Raw genomic sequence first — 15465 nt, forward strand, 5'->3', positions numbered from 1 at the left:
TGCAGTGCGCAAGCGCTTTGTCCGGGCTCTGATTGGCCTCTGTCAGGTGACCGGGTCGGGGTCGCTGGTCGCCATGACGCTCTTTCATTTCGGGAATTGCTTCGCTTTGGCGTATTTCCCCTATTTTATCACATATAAGTGCAGCGGCCTGTAAGTACCGGAGACCGGGGAGACCGGGGGAGGAGAGGCCGGGGGCCGGGTGTAGCTGACTGACTGTCTGCTCTTACAGGTCCGAGTACAGCGCCTTCTGGAGATGTGTCCAGGCCGGAGCCACCTACCTGTGTGTGCAGCTATGCAAGGTGAGTGACACCCGGGGGGATACAGTGGGTAATATGGCACTGGGGGGAGTGGTGGCACAGGAGGGGGATCATTGGGGAGAGGGCACACTATATAACATGGTACAGGGGTAGTGGTGGCACAGGAGGGGGGATCATTGGGGAGAGGGGCACACTACATAACATGGTACAGGGGTAGTGGTGGCACAGGAGGGGGATCATTGGGCAGTGGGCACACTACATAACATGGTACAGGGGTAGTGGTGGCACAGGAGGGGGATCATTGGGCAGTGGGCACACTACATAACATGGTACAGGGGTAGTGGTGGCACAGGAGGGGGATCATTGGGGAGAGGGGCACACTACATAACATGGTACAGGGGTAGTGGTGGCACAGGAGGGGGATCATTGGGCAGGGGCACACTACATAACATGGTACAGGGGTAGTGGTGGCACAGGAGGGGGATCATTGGGGAGAGGGGCACACTACATAACATGGTACAGGGGTAGTGGTGGCACAGGAGGGGGATCATTGGGGAGAGGGCACACTATATAACATGGTACAGGGGTAGTGGTGGCACAGGAGGGGGATCATTGGGGAGAGGGGCACACTATATAACATGGTACAGGGGTAGTGGTGGCACAGGAGGGGGATCATTGGGGAGAGGGGCACACTACATAACATGGTACAGGGGTAGTGGTGGCACAGGAGGGGGATCATTGGGGAGAGGGCACACTATATAACATGGTACAGGGGTAGTGGTGGCACAGGAGGGGGATCATTGGGCAGGGGCACACTACATAACATGGTACAGGGGTAGTGGTGGCACAGGAGGGGGGATCATTGGGGAGAGGGGCACACTACATAACATGGTACAGGGGTAGTGGTGGCACAGGAGGGGGATCATTGGGCAGGGGCACACTATATAACATGGTACAGGGGTAGTGGTGGCACAGGAGGGGGGATCATTGGGCAGGGGCACACTACATAACATGGTACAGGGGTAGTGGTGGCACAGGAGGGGGATCATTGAGGAGAGGGCACACTATATAACATGGTACAGGGGTAGTGGTGGCACAGGAGGGGGATCATTGGGGAGAGGGGCACACTACATAACATGGTACAGGGGTAGTGGTGGCACAGGAGGGGGATCATTGGGGAGAGGGGCACACTACATAACATGGTACAGGGGTAGTGGTGGCACAGGAGGGGGGATCATTGGGCAGGGGGCACACTACATAACATGGTACAGGGGTAGTGGTGGCACAGGAGGGGGATCATTGAGGAGAGGGCACACTATATAACATGGTACAGGGGTAGTGGTGGCACAGGAGGGGGATCATTGGGGAGAGGGGCACACTACATAACATGGTACAGGGGTAGTGGTGGCACAGGAGGGGGATCATTGAGGAGAGGGCACACTATATAACATGGTACAGGGTAGTGGTGGCACAGGAGGGGGATCATTGGGGAGAGGGGCACACTACATAACATGGTACAGGGGTAGTGGTGGCACAGGAGGGGGATCATTGAGGAGAGGGCACACTATATAACATGGTACAGGGGTAGTGGTGGCACAGGAGGGGGGATCATTGGGCAGAGGGGCACACTACATAACATGGTACAGGGGTAGTGGTGGCACAGGAGGGGGGATCATTGGGGAGAGGGCACACTACATAACATGGTACAGGGGTAGTGGTGGCACAGGAGGGGGATCATTGGGGAGAGGGGCACACTACATAACATGGTACAGGGGTAGTGGTGGCACAGGAGGGGGATCATTGGGGAGAGGGGCACACTACATAACATGGTACAGGGGTAGTGGTGGCACAGGAGGGGGATCATTGGGGAGAGGGGCACACTACATAACATGGTACAGGGGTAGTGGTGGCACAGGAGGGGGGATCATTGGGCAGGGGGCACACTACATAACATGGTACAGGGGTAGTGGTGGCACAGGAGGGGGATCATTGAGGAGAGGGCACACTATATAACATGGTACAGGGGTAGTGGTGGCACAGGAGGGGGATCATTGAGGAGAGGGGCACACTACATAACATGGTACAGGGGTAGTGGTGGCACAGGAGGGGGATCATTGAGGAGAGGGCACACTATATAACATGGTACAGGGGTAGTGGTGGCACAGGAGGGGGATCATTGGGGAGAGGGGCACACTACATAACATGGTACAGGGGTAGTGGTGGCACAGGAGGGGGATCATTGAGGAGAGGGCACACTATATAACATGGTACAGGGGTAGTGGTGGCACAGGAGGGGGGATCATTGGGCAGAGGGGCACACTACATAACATGGTACAGGGGTAGTGGTGGCACAGGAGGGGGGATCATTGGGGAGAGGGCACACTACATAACATGGTACAGGGGTAGTGGTGGCACAGGAGGGGGATCATTGGGGAGAGGGGCACACTACATAACATGGTACAGGGGTAGTGGTGGCACAGGAGGGGGGATCATTGGGGAGAGGGGCACACTATATAACATGGTACAGGGGTAGTGGTGGCACAGGAGGGGGATCATTGGGGAGAGGGCACACTACATAACATGGTACAGGGGTAGTGGTGGCACAGGAGGGGGATCATTGGGCAGTGGGCACACTACATAACCTGGTACAGGGGTAGTGGTGGCACAGGAGGGGGGATCATTGGGCAGGTGCACACTACATAACCTGGTACAGGGGTAGTGGTGGTACAGGAGGGGGGATCATTGGGCAGGGGCACACTACATAACATGGTACAGGGGTAGTGGTGGCACAGGAGGGGGATCATTGGGCAGGGGCACACTACATAACATGGTACAGGGGTAGTGGTGGTACAGGAGGGGGATCATTGGGCAGGGGCACACTACATAACATGGTACAGGGGTAGTGGTGGCACAGGAGGGGGATCATTGGGGAGAGGGGCACACTACATAACATGGTACAGGGGTAGTGGTGGCACAGGAGGGGGGTCATTGGGCAGGGGCACACTATATAACATGGTACAGGGGTAGTGGTGGCACAGGAGGGGGATCATTGGGGAGAGGGGCACACTACATAACATGGTACAGGGGTAGTGGTGGCACAGGAGGGGGATCATTGGGGAGAGGGGCACACTACATAACATGGTACAGGGGTAGTGGTGGCACAGGAGGGGGATCATTGGGGAGAGGGGCACACTACATAACATGGTACAGGGGTAGTGGTGGCACAGGAGGGGGGATCATTGGGGAGAGGGGCACACTACATAACATGGTACAGGGGTAGTGGTGGCACAGGAGGGGGATCATTGGGGAGAGGGGCACACTACATAACATGGTACAGGGGTAGTGGTGGCACAGGAGGGGGATCATTGGGCAGGGGCACACTACATAACATGGTACCAGGGTAGTGGTGGCACAGGAGGGGGATCATTGGGCAGGGGCACACTATATAACATGGTACAGGGGTAGTGGTGGCACAGGAGGGGGATCATTGGGGAGAGGGGCACACTACATAACATGGTACAGGGGTAGTGGTGGCACAGGTGGGGGGATCATTGGGCAGTGGGCACACTATATAACATGGTACAGGGGTAGTGGTGGCACAGGAGGGGGATCATTGGGGAGAGGGGCACACTACATAACATGGTACAGGGGTAGTGGTGGCACAGGAGGGGGATCATTGGGCAGGGGCACACTACATAACATGGTACAGGGGTGGTGGTGGCACAGGAGGGGGGATCATTGGGGAGAGGGGCACACTACATAACATGGTACAGGGGTAGTGGTGGCACAGGAGGGGGGATCATTGGGGAGAGGGGCACACTACATAACATGGTACAGGGGTAGTGGTGGCACAGGAGGGGGATCATTGGGCAGGGGCACACTACATAACATGGTACAGGGGTAGTGGTGGCACAGGAGGGGGATCATTGGGGAGAGGGGCACACTACATAACATGGTACAGGGGTAGTGGTGGCACAGGAGGGGGATCATTGGGGAGAGGGCACACTACATAACATGGTACAGGGGTAGTGGTGGCACAGGAGGGGGATCATTGGGCAGGGGCACACTACATAACATGGTACAGGGGTAGTGGTGGCACAGGAGGGGGATCATTGGGCAGGGGCACACTACATAACATGGTACAGGGGTAGTGGTGGCACAGGAGGGGGATCATTGGGGAGAGGGGCACACTACATAACATGGTACAGGGGTAGTGGTGGCACAGGAGGGGGATCATTGGGGAGAGGGGCACACTACATAACATGGTACAGGGGTAGTGGTGGCACAGGAGGGGGGATCATTGGGCAGGGGCACACTACATAACATGGTACAGGGGTAGTAGTGGCACAGGAGGGGGATCATTGGGCAGGGGCACACTACATAACATGGTACAGGGGTAGTGGTGGCACAGGAGGGGGATCATTGGGGAGAGGGGCACACTACATAACATGGTACCAGGGTAGTGGTGGCACAGGAGGGGGATCATTGGGGAGAGGGCACACTACATAACATGGTACAGGGGTAGTGGTGGCACAGGAGGGGGGATCATTGGGGAGAGGGGCACACTACATAACATGGTACAGGGGTAGTGGTGGCACAGGAGGGGGGATCATTGGGGAGAGGGGCACACTACATAACATGGTACAGGGGTAGTGGTGGCACAGGAGGGGGATCATTGGGGAGAGGGGCACACTACATAACATGGCACAGGGGTAGTGGTGGCACAGGAGGGGGATCATTGGGCAGGGGCACACTACATAACATGGTACAGGGGTAGTAGTGGCACAGGAGGGGGATCTTTGGGCAGGGGCACACTACATAACATGGTACAGGGGTAGTGGTGGCACAGGAGGGGGGATCATTGGGGAGAGGGGCACACTACATAACATGGTACAGGGGTAGTGGTGGCACAGGAGGGGGATCATTGGGGAGAGGGGCACACTACATAACATGGTACAGGGGTAGTGGTGGCACAGGAGGGGGGAGCATTGGGCAGGGGGCACACTACATAACATGGTACAGGGGTAGTGGTGGCACAGGAGGGGGGATCATTGGGCAGTGGGCACACTATATAACATGGTACAGGGGTAGTGGTGGCACAGGAGGGGGATCATTGGGCAGGGGCACACTATATAACATGGTACAGGGGTAGTGGTGGCACAGGAGGGGGGATCATTGGGCAGTGGGCACACTACATAACATGGTACAGGGGTAGTGGTGGCACAGGAGGGGGATCATTGGGCAGGGGCACACTACATAACATGGTACAGGGGTAGTGGTGGCACAGGAGGGGGATCATTGGGCAGGGGCACACTACATAACATGGTACAGGGGTAGTGGTGGCACAGGAGGGGGGATCATTGGGCAGAGGGGCACACTACATAACATGGTACAGGGGTAGTGGTGGCACAGGAGGGGGGAGCATTGGGCAGGGGCACACTACATAACATGGTACAGGGGTAGTGGTGGCACAGGAGGGGGGATCATTGGGCAGGGGCACACTACATAACATGGTACAGGGGTAGTGGTGGTACAGGAGGGGGGATCATTGGGCAGGGGCACACTACATAACATGGTACAGGGGTAGTGGTGGCACAGGAGGGGGGTCATTGGGGAGAGGGCACACTATATAACATGGTACAGGGGTAGTGGTGGCACAGGAGGGGGGATCATTGGGCAGGGGCACACTACATAACATGGTACAGGGGTAGTGGTGGCACAGGAGGGGGATCATTGGGCAGTGGGCACACTATATAACATGGTACAGGGGTAGTGGTGGCACAGGAGGGGGGATCATTGGGCAGGGGCACACTACATAACATGGTACAGGGGTAGTGGTGGCACAGGAGGGGGGTCATTGGGGAGAGGGGCACACTACATAACATGGTACAGGGGTAGTGGTGGCACAGGAGGGGGATCATTGGGCAGGGGCACACTACATAACATGGTACAGGGGTGGTGGTGGTACAGGAGGGGGATCATTGGGCAGGGCCACACTACATAACAGTACAGGGGTAGTAGTGGCACAGGAGGGGGGATCATTGGGCAGGGGGCACACTACATAACCTGGTACAGGGGTAGTGGTGGCACAGGAGGGGGATCATTGGGGAGAGGGGCACACTACATAACATGGTACAGGGGTAGTGGTGGTACAGGAGGGGGATCATTGGGCAGGGGGCACACTACATAACATGGTACAGGGGTAGTGGTGGCACAGGAGGGGGGATCATTGGGCAGGGGGCACACTACATAACCTGGTACAGGGGTAGTGGTGGCACAGGAGGGGGGATCATTGGGCAGTGGGCACACTATATAACATGGTACAGGGGTAGTGGTGGCACAGGAGGGGGATCATTGGGCAGGGGGCACACTACATAACATGGCACAGGGGTAGTGATGGCACAGGAGGGGGGATCATTGGGCAGTGGGCACACTATATAACATGGTACAGGGGTAGTGGTGGTACAGGAGGGGGGATCATTGGGCAGTGGGCACACTATATAACATGGTACAGGGGTAGTGGTGGCACAGGAGGGGGATCATTGGGCAGGGGGCACACTACATAACATGGCACAGGGGTAGTGGTGGCACAGGAGGGGGATCATTGGGGAGAGGGGCACACTACATAACATGGTACAGGGGTAGTGGTGGCACAGGAGGGGGGATCATTGGGCAGGGGCACACTACATAACATGGTACAGGGGTAGTGGTGGTACAGGAGGGGGGATCATTGGGCAGGGGCACACTACATAACATGGTACAGGGGTAGTGGTGGCACAGGAGGGGGATCATTGGGCAGGGGCACACTACATAACATGGTACAGGGGTAGTGGTGGCACAGGAGGGGGATCATTGGGGAGAGGGCACACTACATAACATGGTACAGGGGTAGTGGTGGCACAGGAGGGGGGATCATTGGGCAGTGGGCACACTATATAACATGGTACAGGGGTAGTGGTGGCACAGGAGGGGGATTATTGGGCAGGGGGGGGCACACTACATAACATGGTACAGGAGGGGGGATCATTGGGGAGAGGGGCACACTACATAACATGGTACAGGGGTAGTGGTGGCACAGGAGGGGGATCATTGGGCAGTGGGCACACTATATAACATGGTACAGGGGTAGTGGTGGCACAGGAGGGGGGATCATTGGGCAGGGGGGGCACACTACATAACATGGTACAGGGGTAGTGGTGGCACAGGTGGGGGGATCATTGGGCAGTGGGCACACTATATAACATGGTATAGGGGTAGTGGTGGCACAGGAGGGGGATCATTGGGGAGAGGGGCACACTACATAACATGGTACAGGGGTAGTGGTGGCACAGGAGGGGGATCATTGGGGAGAGGGGCACACTACATAACATGGTACAGGGGTAGTGGTGGCACAGGAGGGGGATCATTGGGCAGGGGCACACTACATAACATGGTACCAGGGTAGTGGTGGCACAGGAGGGGGATCATTGGGGAGAGGGGCACACTACATAACATGGTACAGGGGTAGTGGTGGCACAGGAGGGGGATCATTGGGCAGTGGGCACACTACATAACATGGTACAGGGGTAGTGGTGGCACAGGAGGGGGATCATTGGGGAGAGGGGCACACTACATAACATGGCACAGGGGTAGTGGTGGCACAGGAGGGGGGATCATTGGGCAGGGGCACACTACATAACATGGTACAGGGGTAGTGGTGGCACAGGAGGGGGATCATTGGGGAGAGGGGCACACTACATAACATGGTACAGGGGTAGTGGTGGCACAGGAGGGGGATCATTGGGCAGGGGGCACACTACATAACATGGTACAGGGGTAGTGGTGGCACAGGAGGGGGGATCATTGGGCAGTGGGCACACTATATAACATGGTACAGGGGTAGTGGTGGCACAGGAGGGGGATCATTGGGGAGAGGGCACACTACATAACATGGCACAGGGGTAGTGGTGGCACAGGAGGGGGATCATTGGGGAGAGGGCACACTACATAACATGGCACAGGGGTAGTGGTGGCACAGGAGGGGGGATCATTGGGCAGTGGGCACACTATATAACATGGTACAGGGGTAGTGGTGGCACAGGAGGGGGATCCTTGGGCAGGGGCACACTACATAACATGGTACAGGGGTAGTGGTGGCACAGGAGGGGGGATCATTGGGCAGTGGGCACACTATATAACATGGTACAGGGGTAGTGGTGGCACAGGAGGGGGATCATTGGGCAGGGGCACACTACATAACATGGTACAGGGGTAGTGGTGGCACAGGAGGGGGATCATTGGGCAGTGGGCACACTATATAACATGGTACAGGGGTAGTGGTGGAACAGGAGGGGGATCATTGGGCAGTGGGCACACTATATAACATGGTACAGGGGTAGTGGTGGCACAGGAGGGGGATCATTGGGGAGAGGGCACACTACATAACATGGTACAGGGGTAGTGGTGGCACAGGAGGGGGGATCATTGGGCAGGTGCACACTATATAACATGGTACAGGGGTAGTGGTGGCACAGGAGGGGGGATCATTGGGCAGGGGCACACTACATAACATGGTACCAGGGTAGTGGTGGCACAGGAGGGGGATCATTGGGGAGAGGGGCACACTACATAACATGGTACAGGGGTAGTGGTGGCACAGGAGGGGGGATCATTGGGCAGTGGGCACACTATATAACATGGTACAGGGGTAGTGGTGGCACAGGAGGGGGATCATTGGGCAGGGGCACACTACATAACATGGTACCAGGGTAGTGGTGGCACAGGAGGGGGATCATTGGGGAGAGGGGCACACTACATAACCTGGTACAGGGGTAGTGGTGGCACAGGAGGGGGGATCATTGGGCAGTGGGCACACTACATAACATGGTACAGGGGTAGTGGTGGCACAGGAGGGGGATCATTGGGCAGGGGCACACTACATAACATGGTACAGGGGTAGTGGTGGCACAGGAGGGGGATCATTGGGCAGGGGCACACTACATAACATGGTACCAGGGTAGTGGTGGCACAGGAGGGGGATCATTGGGGAGAGGGGCACACTACATAACATGGTACAGGGGTAGTGGTGGCACAGGAGGGGGGATCATTGGGGAGAGGGGCACACTACATAACATGGTACAGGGGTAGTGGTGGCACAGGAGGGGGATCATTGGGCAGGGGCACACTACATAACATGGTACAGGGGTAGTGGTGGCACAGGAGGGAGATCATTGGGCAGGGGGCACACTACATAACATGGTACAGGGGTAGTGGTGGCACAGGAGGGGGATCATTGGGGAGAGGGGCACACTACATAACATGGTACAGGGGTAGTGGTGGTACAAGAAGTGGGAGATTTTTGGAGGACCTGGCTTTGGCATGGTGGGTAACATGGCACTAGGAATCCTGGAGGCACAAGAAAGGAAGATCATTGGGGCAGTGGGCATAGCGGGTTATCTGGTACTGGGAATAGTGCTGGCACGGAGGTTGGATATCATTGTTATGGTGGAATTTCACTGGGCAGAGGGGTTGGCATGATGGCTGACAATGTACCAGTGGTAATGTTGGCACAGAAGGTGGAATAACTTTGGGAAGATTGCCACATTGGGTAATATGGTACCGGGAGTAATGGAGGTTGGCACAGTGGGTGATTTGGTGCCAGAAATAGTAGCAGCAGGTTGGATATCTTTGGACAGGTTGTCACAGTAGCTGATAGGGTAGGTTTAGTGGTGGCACAGGGAGTTGGGGAGGTTGGCACAGTGAGTAATATGATAGTGGTGGCATAGATGGTGAGATATCATTGGAGGTAAGGGTTGGCGTGCGGGGCAGTAACATAAATAATAGTGTTACAGGAGGTGGAATGTCATTGGGGCGTTTAGCACAGTATGTTTCTGGGATTAGTGGTGGGATATTGTTTGGGGATGGGGTACAAGAGTTTGTGGTGACGCAGAAGGTGGTATCTCAATGGAGGAAGAAATAGGCAAGATGGGTGACCTGGTGCCAGGGGTAGAGGTGGTACAGGAGTGGGTAGTAGGGGGACATCTTTGGGTGGAGACTTTACACACATTGCAGTAAGTAGCGGGTATTGCCACAATGGCACAAGGACCAGAGGCATCAAAGCAGGTGGCATAGCATTGAGGAAAGGGTTGTCAGATTTGGGGACATGGTAGCAGGTTAGATAACATTGGAGGGGGGAGCCAGAATGTCACAAGTTGTTGGGTTATAGTGTAACATAAATGTCTTCACAAGGTTTAGGATGGGAGTAAAGGTGGTAGAGGGTTGTGGAGTAATAGAGGTGGCATTGTAGGTAGGATAACCCTGTGGGTGTAGATGGCAGAGCACATGCTGCATAGTGAGGGGAAGCTTTGAAGATGAGTTAGAATGGCACAGATCATTGGGTGAGGGTGTATCGGGATGGGCAGACGCCAAGGCAGAGCCTCTAATAATCCTATTCATAAATGATTGGTCAGTACATCGCGCAACATGACAACCACGAATGGTGGCGGGTAGCGGGTGGGGTGTGTGTGAAACGGGTTGTATAGGTTAAGGGTCTTCCAGTTTTGCTGTCGCTGATGATTTTTCCCTTCCTGTTTCAGATGCTTTTCCTGGCAACGTTTTTCCCAACCTGGGAAGGGGCGGCCGGAGCCTACGACTTTATTGGGGTGAGAGAAAAGGATCAGGCTTGTGAGATTATATGGTCCCCCCCCAACTATGCTGCAGTCTGATGATTCACATACCAATAGTAGCTACTCTCACATATGAAAGATGTCTGCTGGTAGTCCTCAGCTGTGTTGCATTGTGGGAGATGTTGCATTTACACCAGGCATTGCATGCTGTAGTGGTTTAGTGGAACCTGGCTACGGTTTCATAGGAAAACTGCAGCAGAATGCAGCTTCGTATGTGACTGGAGTAAAGGACATGACGTAAAAGCAGAATTGTAAATGTATCTCTGTATGTGACTGGAGTAAAGTGCATGACGTAACAGCAGAATTGCGACTACAGCTCCAGTGGTGATTGTACAGTAATACATGATATAACTACAGAATTGTGACTGCAGCTCTGGGTGTGACTGGAGTATAACCTATACATAAAGCTGAGTGGACCAGTATGGCTGAATTTTGCTGTCCCCTAGGAATTCATGAAGGCCACGGTTGACCTGGCAGACCTGTTGGGTTTGCACTTGGTTATGTCTCGGAACGCAGGGAAGGGCGAGTACAAGATAATGGTGGCAGCGATGGGCTGGGCGACCGCAGAACTCGTCATGTCAAGGTAAGCGGATGTGGAAAGTAGTATTTAAAGGGGAAGTTCACCCAAACATCCCTTAGAAAACGCTCAGTGCATCACCTCGGTTCAGTCAGTGAGCTTGGACCACCTTAGATTTTCAGAGTAAGGGGCTGCAGTGTTGTGTTGAGCCCCTGACTCTTTGGTGCCGCTTATCAGAACCTTGTAAATCTACATTCTGCAGTGTCGCCGAAGGATTAAGATGCTGTTCCAAGCTCATTGAATGACCTAAGGCCGGTGAGACAATCCCTTATGGATGACCTTCCCCTTTAAGGAGTCTCTTTTAGCGTTCACCAGGAAACTGATGCCACGTCTTATTTTGGTGCCAGGTGTCTTCCTCTTTGGGTCGGTGCCCGAGGTATTGAATTTGACTGGAAATACATTCAGATGAGCATCGATTCCAACATCAGTCTGGTAAGATGTCCTCTCTGTCCTGTCTCCTCTACCAGCTCAATGCCCAGTGTGCCCTCTAACCTGTACCTCCTGGTATTGGCAGGTGCACTACATGGCAGTGGCAGCCCTGGTCTGGATGTGGACGCGCTACGATCTCCCCGCTCACTTCCGTCTTCCCGTGACAGTGCTCCTGGGCCTCAGCATGTACAAGGCCTTCCTCATGGAGTGAGTACCAGGAGAAAGCCTTCTAAGCAGCTTAAAGGGTCCTGTGTGTGACCCCAGGCGAGGAGGGGGTTGTGTTGCTGATGTGCTCAGTTTACAGATTTTGTAGACTGGTTACAGTGTAGCAAACCCTCAGCTGTGGGAAGTTTTCAATGAGGATTGTAATTAGAGGGATTTTCCAAGCTTTATCAATTCATGGCCTATCATTTAAAATGGGGGTCGGACAACCGGGATCACCTGTTTTCGGTGGTAGAGGGGTTGCCTGATAGCTGCTACCTCTTCACAGACCATGTGATGGCATGTTCATCGGTCACATGGCCAGTTCGCAGCTCAGTCCCATTCAAGTGAATGAGGCAATATATACAGATGACACTGTGCTTGGCTCTCTGTAAAGAGCCCCCTATGGTCTATTGATTGATGGGGGGTCTTGGGTGTTGGACCCCACTGATCATCGATTCCTAAGAATAGGTCATCCATTGCTAAAGTCTTGAGATCTCCTTTAAGTTCCATGCAAGCAGAGGTCATGACCGTTTCTCTTTTCTCTTTGCAGCTGCTTCGTGCACATTTTCTTGCTGGGCAGCTGGACGGCTCTGCTCCTGAAGGCTGTGACCACCGGCGTCCTGTCCCTCAGCTGCCTCACACTATTTGTAAGTCTTGTGCACGGTAACTGAGCGCCTCCTGTGGTCACTACGGATTCTTCATTCAAGAGGATGTAAAGTAACGGGCGGGGAGAACTTTATATGTATTCTGCTTTAAATTAATTTCATAAAACCTTTATAATAAAATACTCGGACCATTCACATGTGTGGAAAAAGAAAGCTTACTCTAGTTGCAGCCAAAGCTGCTGCCACTGCTCTGCTGGCTGCCTGTTTGACGTGTCCTGCTGCATTGCATTTTGAGAGCTGTTATGTTTCCTACCCATAATACATTCATCTCCCACAGTGCAATGCAGCAAAGGTCACATGTGGGCAACACGGTGGCTCAGTCGTTAGCATTGAAGCCTTGCAGCGCTAGAGTCCTGGGTTTGAATCCCGGCAGGAACAACATCTGCAAGGAGTTTGTATGTTCTCCCTATGTTTGCGTGGATTTCCTCCCATACTACAAAGACATACAGATAGGAAAAAATGTACATTGTGATCCCTATATGGGGCTCACAATCTACATAAAAAAGAAAGGAAGAAAAAATAGCATGTGAGATGTCACTGAACAGCCGGGGGGGTCTGACAGCTGAGTGTTGTCATTCTGCTTGCGGTGGGCCCTGACATTGCAGTCCTTGTTAGTTCTGATGGTAAGTTGCATCCGATTTTGTGCTCTAATCACATCCAGAGCTGCATTGCTAAATCTGATCACCCACTCGGTAATCTTTATTAGTCCTGGAGACTTGTTTTTTTTTCAAATGCAATAGTTTAGACTGGATGCAATTGTAACAAATCTTCAGCTGTGAGAAGGTTTTAGGACGTTATTTGCTTTGGGGCTGTCCAGGACTATGATTTCGATCAGTGTGGGCTTTTTGATATTTACAAAGCACAGAGTCATAAGGATGGCAACCGACAGGTCCAAGAATTTGCAATTGGCGCCATTTACTTAATGCACTTCTCCTCTAAGTGATTAAAACCTCCTTGGCCTAGGCGACAATACTAGTGGAGCGTCTGCAAGGTGAGGGAAGAAGGAACAGCAGAGGACAGAACATAGCTCAGGGGTAGGGAACCTTTGGCTCTCCAGCTGCTGTGAAACTATAACTCCCAGCATGCTCCACTCACTTCCATGGGAGTTCCAAGAACAGCAGAGCGAGTATGCATGCTGGGAGTTGTAGTTTTGCAACAGCTGGAGAGCCGAAGGTTGCCGACCCCTGATATAGCTGCTCACCCTGACATCATACTGTGGTTCTTACTTCATGATACACTTACACAACCGCCCCTGTGTATGATCTTCTCACCCTCTGCACTCGTTCGGCCTGGAAACGTCAAATCTCAGGGTTTACATGTGTGTACGTGACGTCCAGGTGGATCGGGAAGGGGACTGAGCCAAAATTGTAGGTAGCGGTGTCACAGCAGCGACAGAGCAGACAGATTGAAGGAGGGCAGAGGAAAGTGAGCAGGAGAGAGAAGCAAATTTATCATAGGCAGGTGAGGAGGGCACATCCTGTAGGGTAGGGTGTACCATGCTGATTGTACTGGGGGTGACTGACCTCACAGTGAGATCTGAGGTCAGGGGGACTCTGCCAGCACCTTGACAATAGCTATAATGAAATGCAGACTGAATTGCAAAAAATGAACGGACAGTATGGGCTTCTCTGGTCATGGTATGGTAAAAAGTAGAGATGAGCGAGTAGTATTCGATCGAATACTACGGTATTCGAAATACTCGTACTCGATCGAGTACCACTCACTATTCGAATGTAAAAGTTGGATGCAGAACCAGCATTGATTGGCCGAATGCTATACAGTCGGCCAATCAATGCTGGTTCTTCTCCTACCTTTAGAAGTCTTCTCCGTGCAGCTTCGAATATTGAACCCTATTATAGTCTATGGGGGGAAAATGCTCGTTTCAGGGGTAGGCAACGTTCGATCAAATTATACTTACCAAGTCCCCGAGTGAGGGTCGGGCTGAATCCTCCGAGAAGTCTTCTCCGTGCAGCGTCCCCGCGGCGTCTTCTGGCTCTTCATTCACTCTGCCAGGCATCGGGCCTGGGCAGAGCCGACTGCGCATGTCCGCTTGTAGTGTGGGCATACGCAGTTGGCTCTGTTCAGGCCCGATGCCTGGCAGAGTGAATGAAGAGCCAGAAGACACTGCGGGGACGCTGCACGGAGAAGACTGCTCGGGGGATTCAGCCCGACCCTCACTCGGGGACTTGGTAAGTATAATTTGATCGAACGTTGCCTACCCCTGAAACGAGCATTTTCCCCCCATAGACTATAATAGGGTTCAATATTCGATTTGAGTAGTCGAATATTGAGGGGCTACTCGAAACGAATATCGAACCTCGAACATTTTACTGTTCGCTCATCTCTAGTAAAAATGAACCCCCCTTAACACTCTAAAGAATAAATTGTAGTGGAAAAATCTCCCATGCAATTTCTTAATTTTAGACATGATGTATATTTAACACGTCACTGCACCATTTTCAACTGCAGCTTGTTGAGTGGGACTGTACAGTAAGGCCCCATGCACACTGGGGATCTGTATTAAAAAATCTGCTCCATACATAAGCTACATTTTTAGTATGTGACCGTGAAGCTGACTGGCGTCAGGTTGGGAAATCCAGCCTATGTATGAACTAGATTTTTCGATCCAGATTCAGTCCCATTTGGTTAGTTTCTTGCAGGAGCCCAAA

General features: G+C 53.5%; 1 protein-coding gene across 1 annotated transcript; it reads left to right on the forward strand.

Moving 5' to 3' along the window:
• On the forward strand, nt 1-12940 carry TMEM147 (transmembrane protein 147). The gene is made up of 7 exons (XM_075278852.1): nt 1-150; nt 230-299; nt 10832-10897; nt 11368-11504; nt 11846-11930; nt 12013-12134; nt 12682-12940. Exons 1-7 carry the CDS (start codon nt 74-76, stop codon nt 12800-12802), a joined length of 678 nt encoding a protein of 225 aa, XP_075134953.1. The 5' UTR covers nt 1-73; the 3' UTR covers nt 12803-12940.
• The last annotated feature ends 2525 nt before the right edge of the window (nt 12941-15465 follow it).

Source organism: Leptodactylus fuscus, chromosome 6 (assembly GCF_031893055.1).
Source record: "Leptodactylus fuscus isolate aLepFus1 chromosome 6, aLepFus1.hap2, whole genome shotgun sequence".
NCBI lineage: Eukaryota > Metazoa > Chordata > Amphibia > Anura > Leptodactylidae > Leptodactylus > Leptodactylus fuscus.

What these genes read in the sequence shown, in the direction of transcription:
- TMEM147 (XM_075278852.1), top strand. Translation starts at nt 74, where the DNA reads ATGACGCTCTTTCATTTCGGGAATTGCTTCGCTTTGGCGTATTTCCCC. An exon ending in ACATATAAGTGCAGCGGCCT is followed by an intron (nt 151 to 229) that starts GTAAGTACCGGA and finishes CTGCTCTTACAG; the next exon opens with GTCCGAGTACAGCGCCTTCT. An exon ending in GAGCCTACGACTTTATTGGG is followed by an intron (nt 10,898 to 11,367) that starts GTGAGAGAAAAG and finishes GCTGTCCCCTAG; the next exon opens with GAATTCATGAAGGCCACGGT.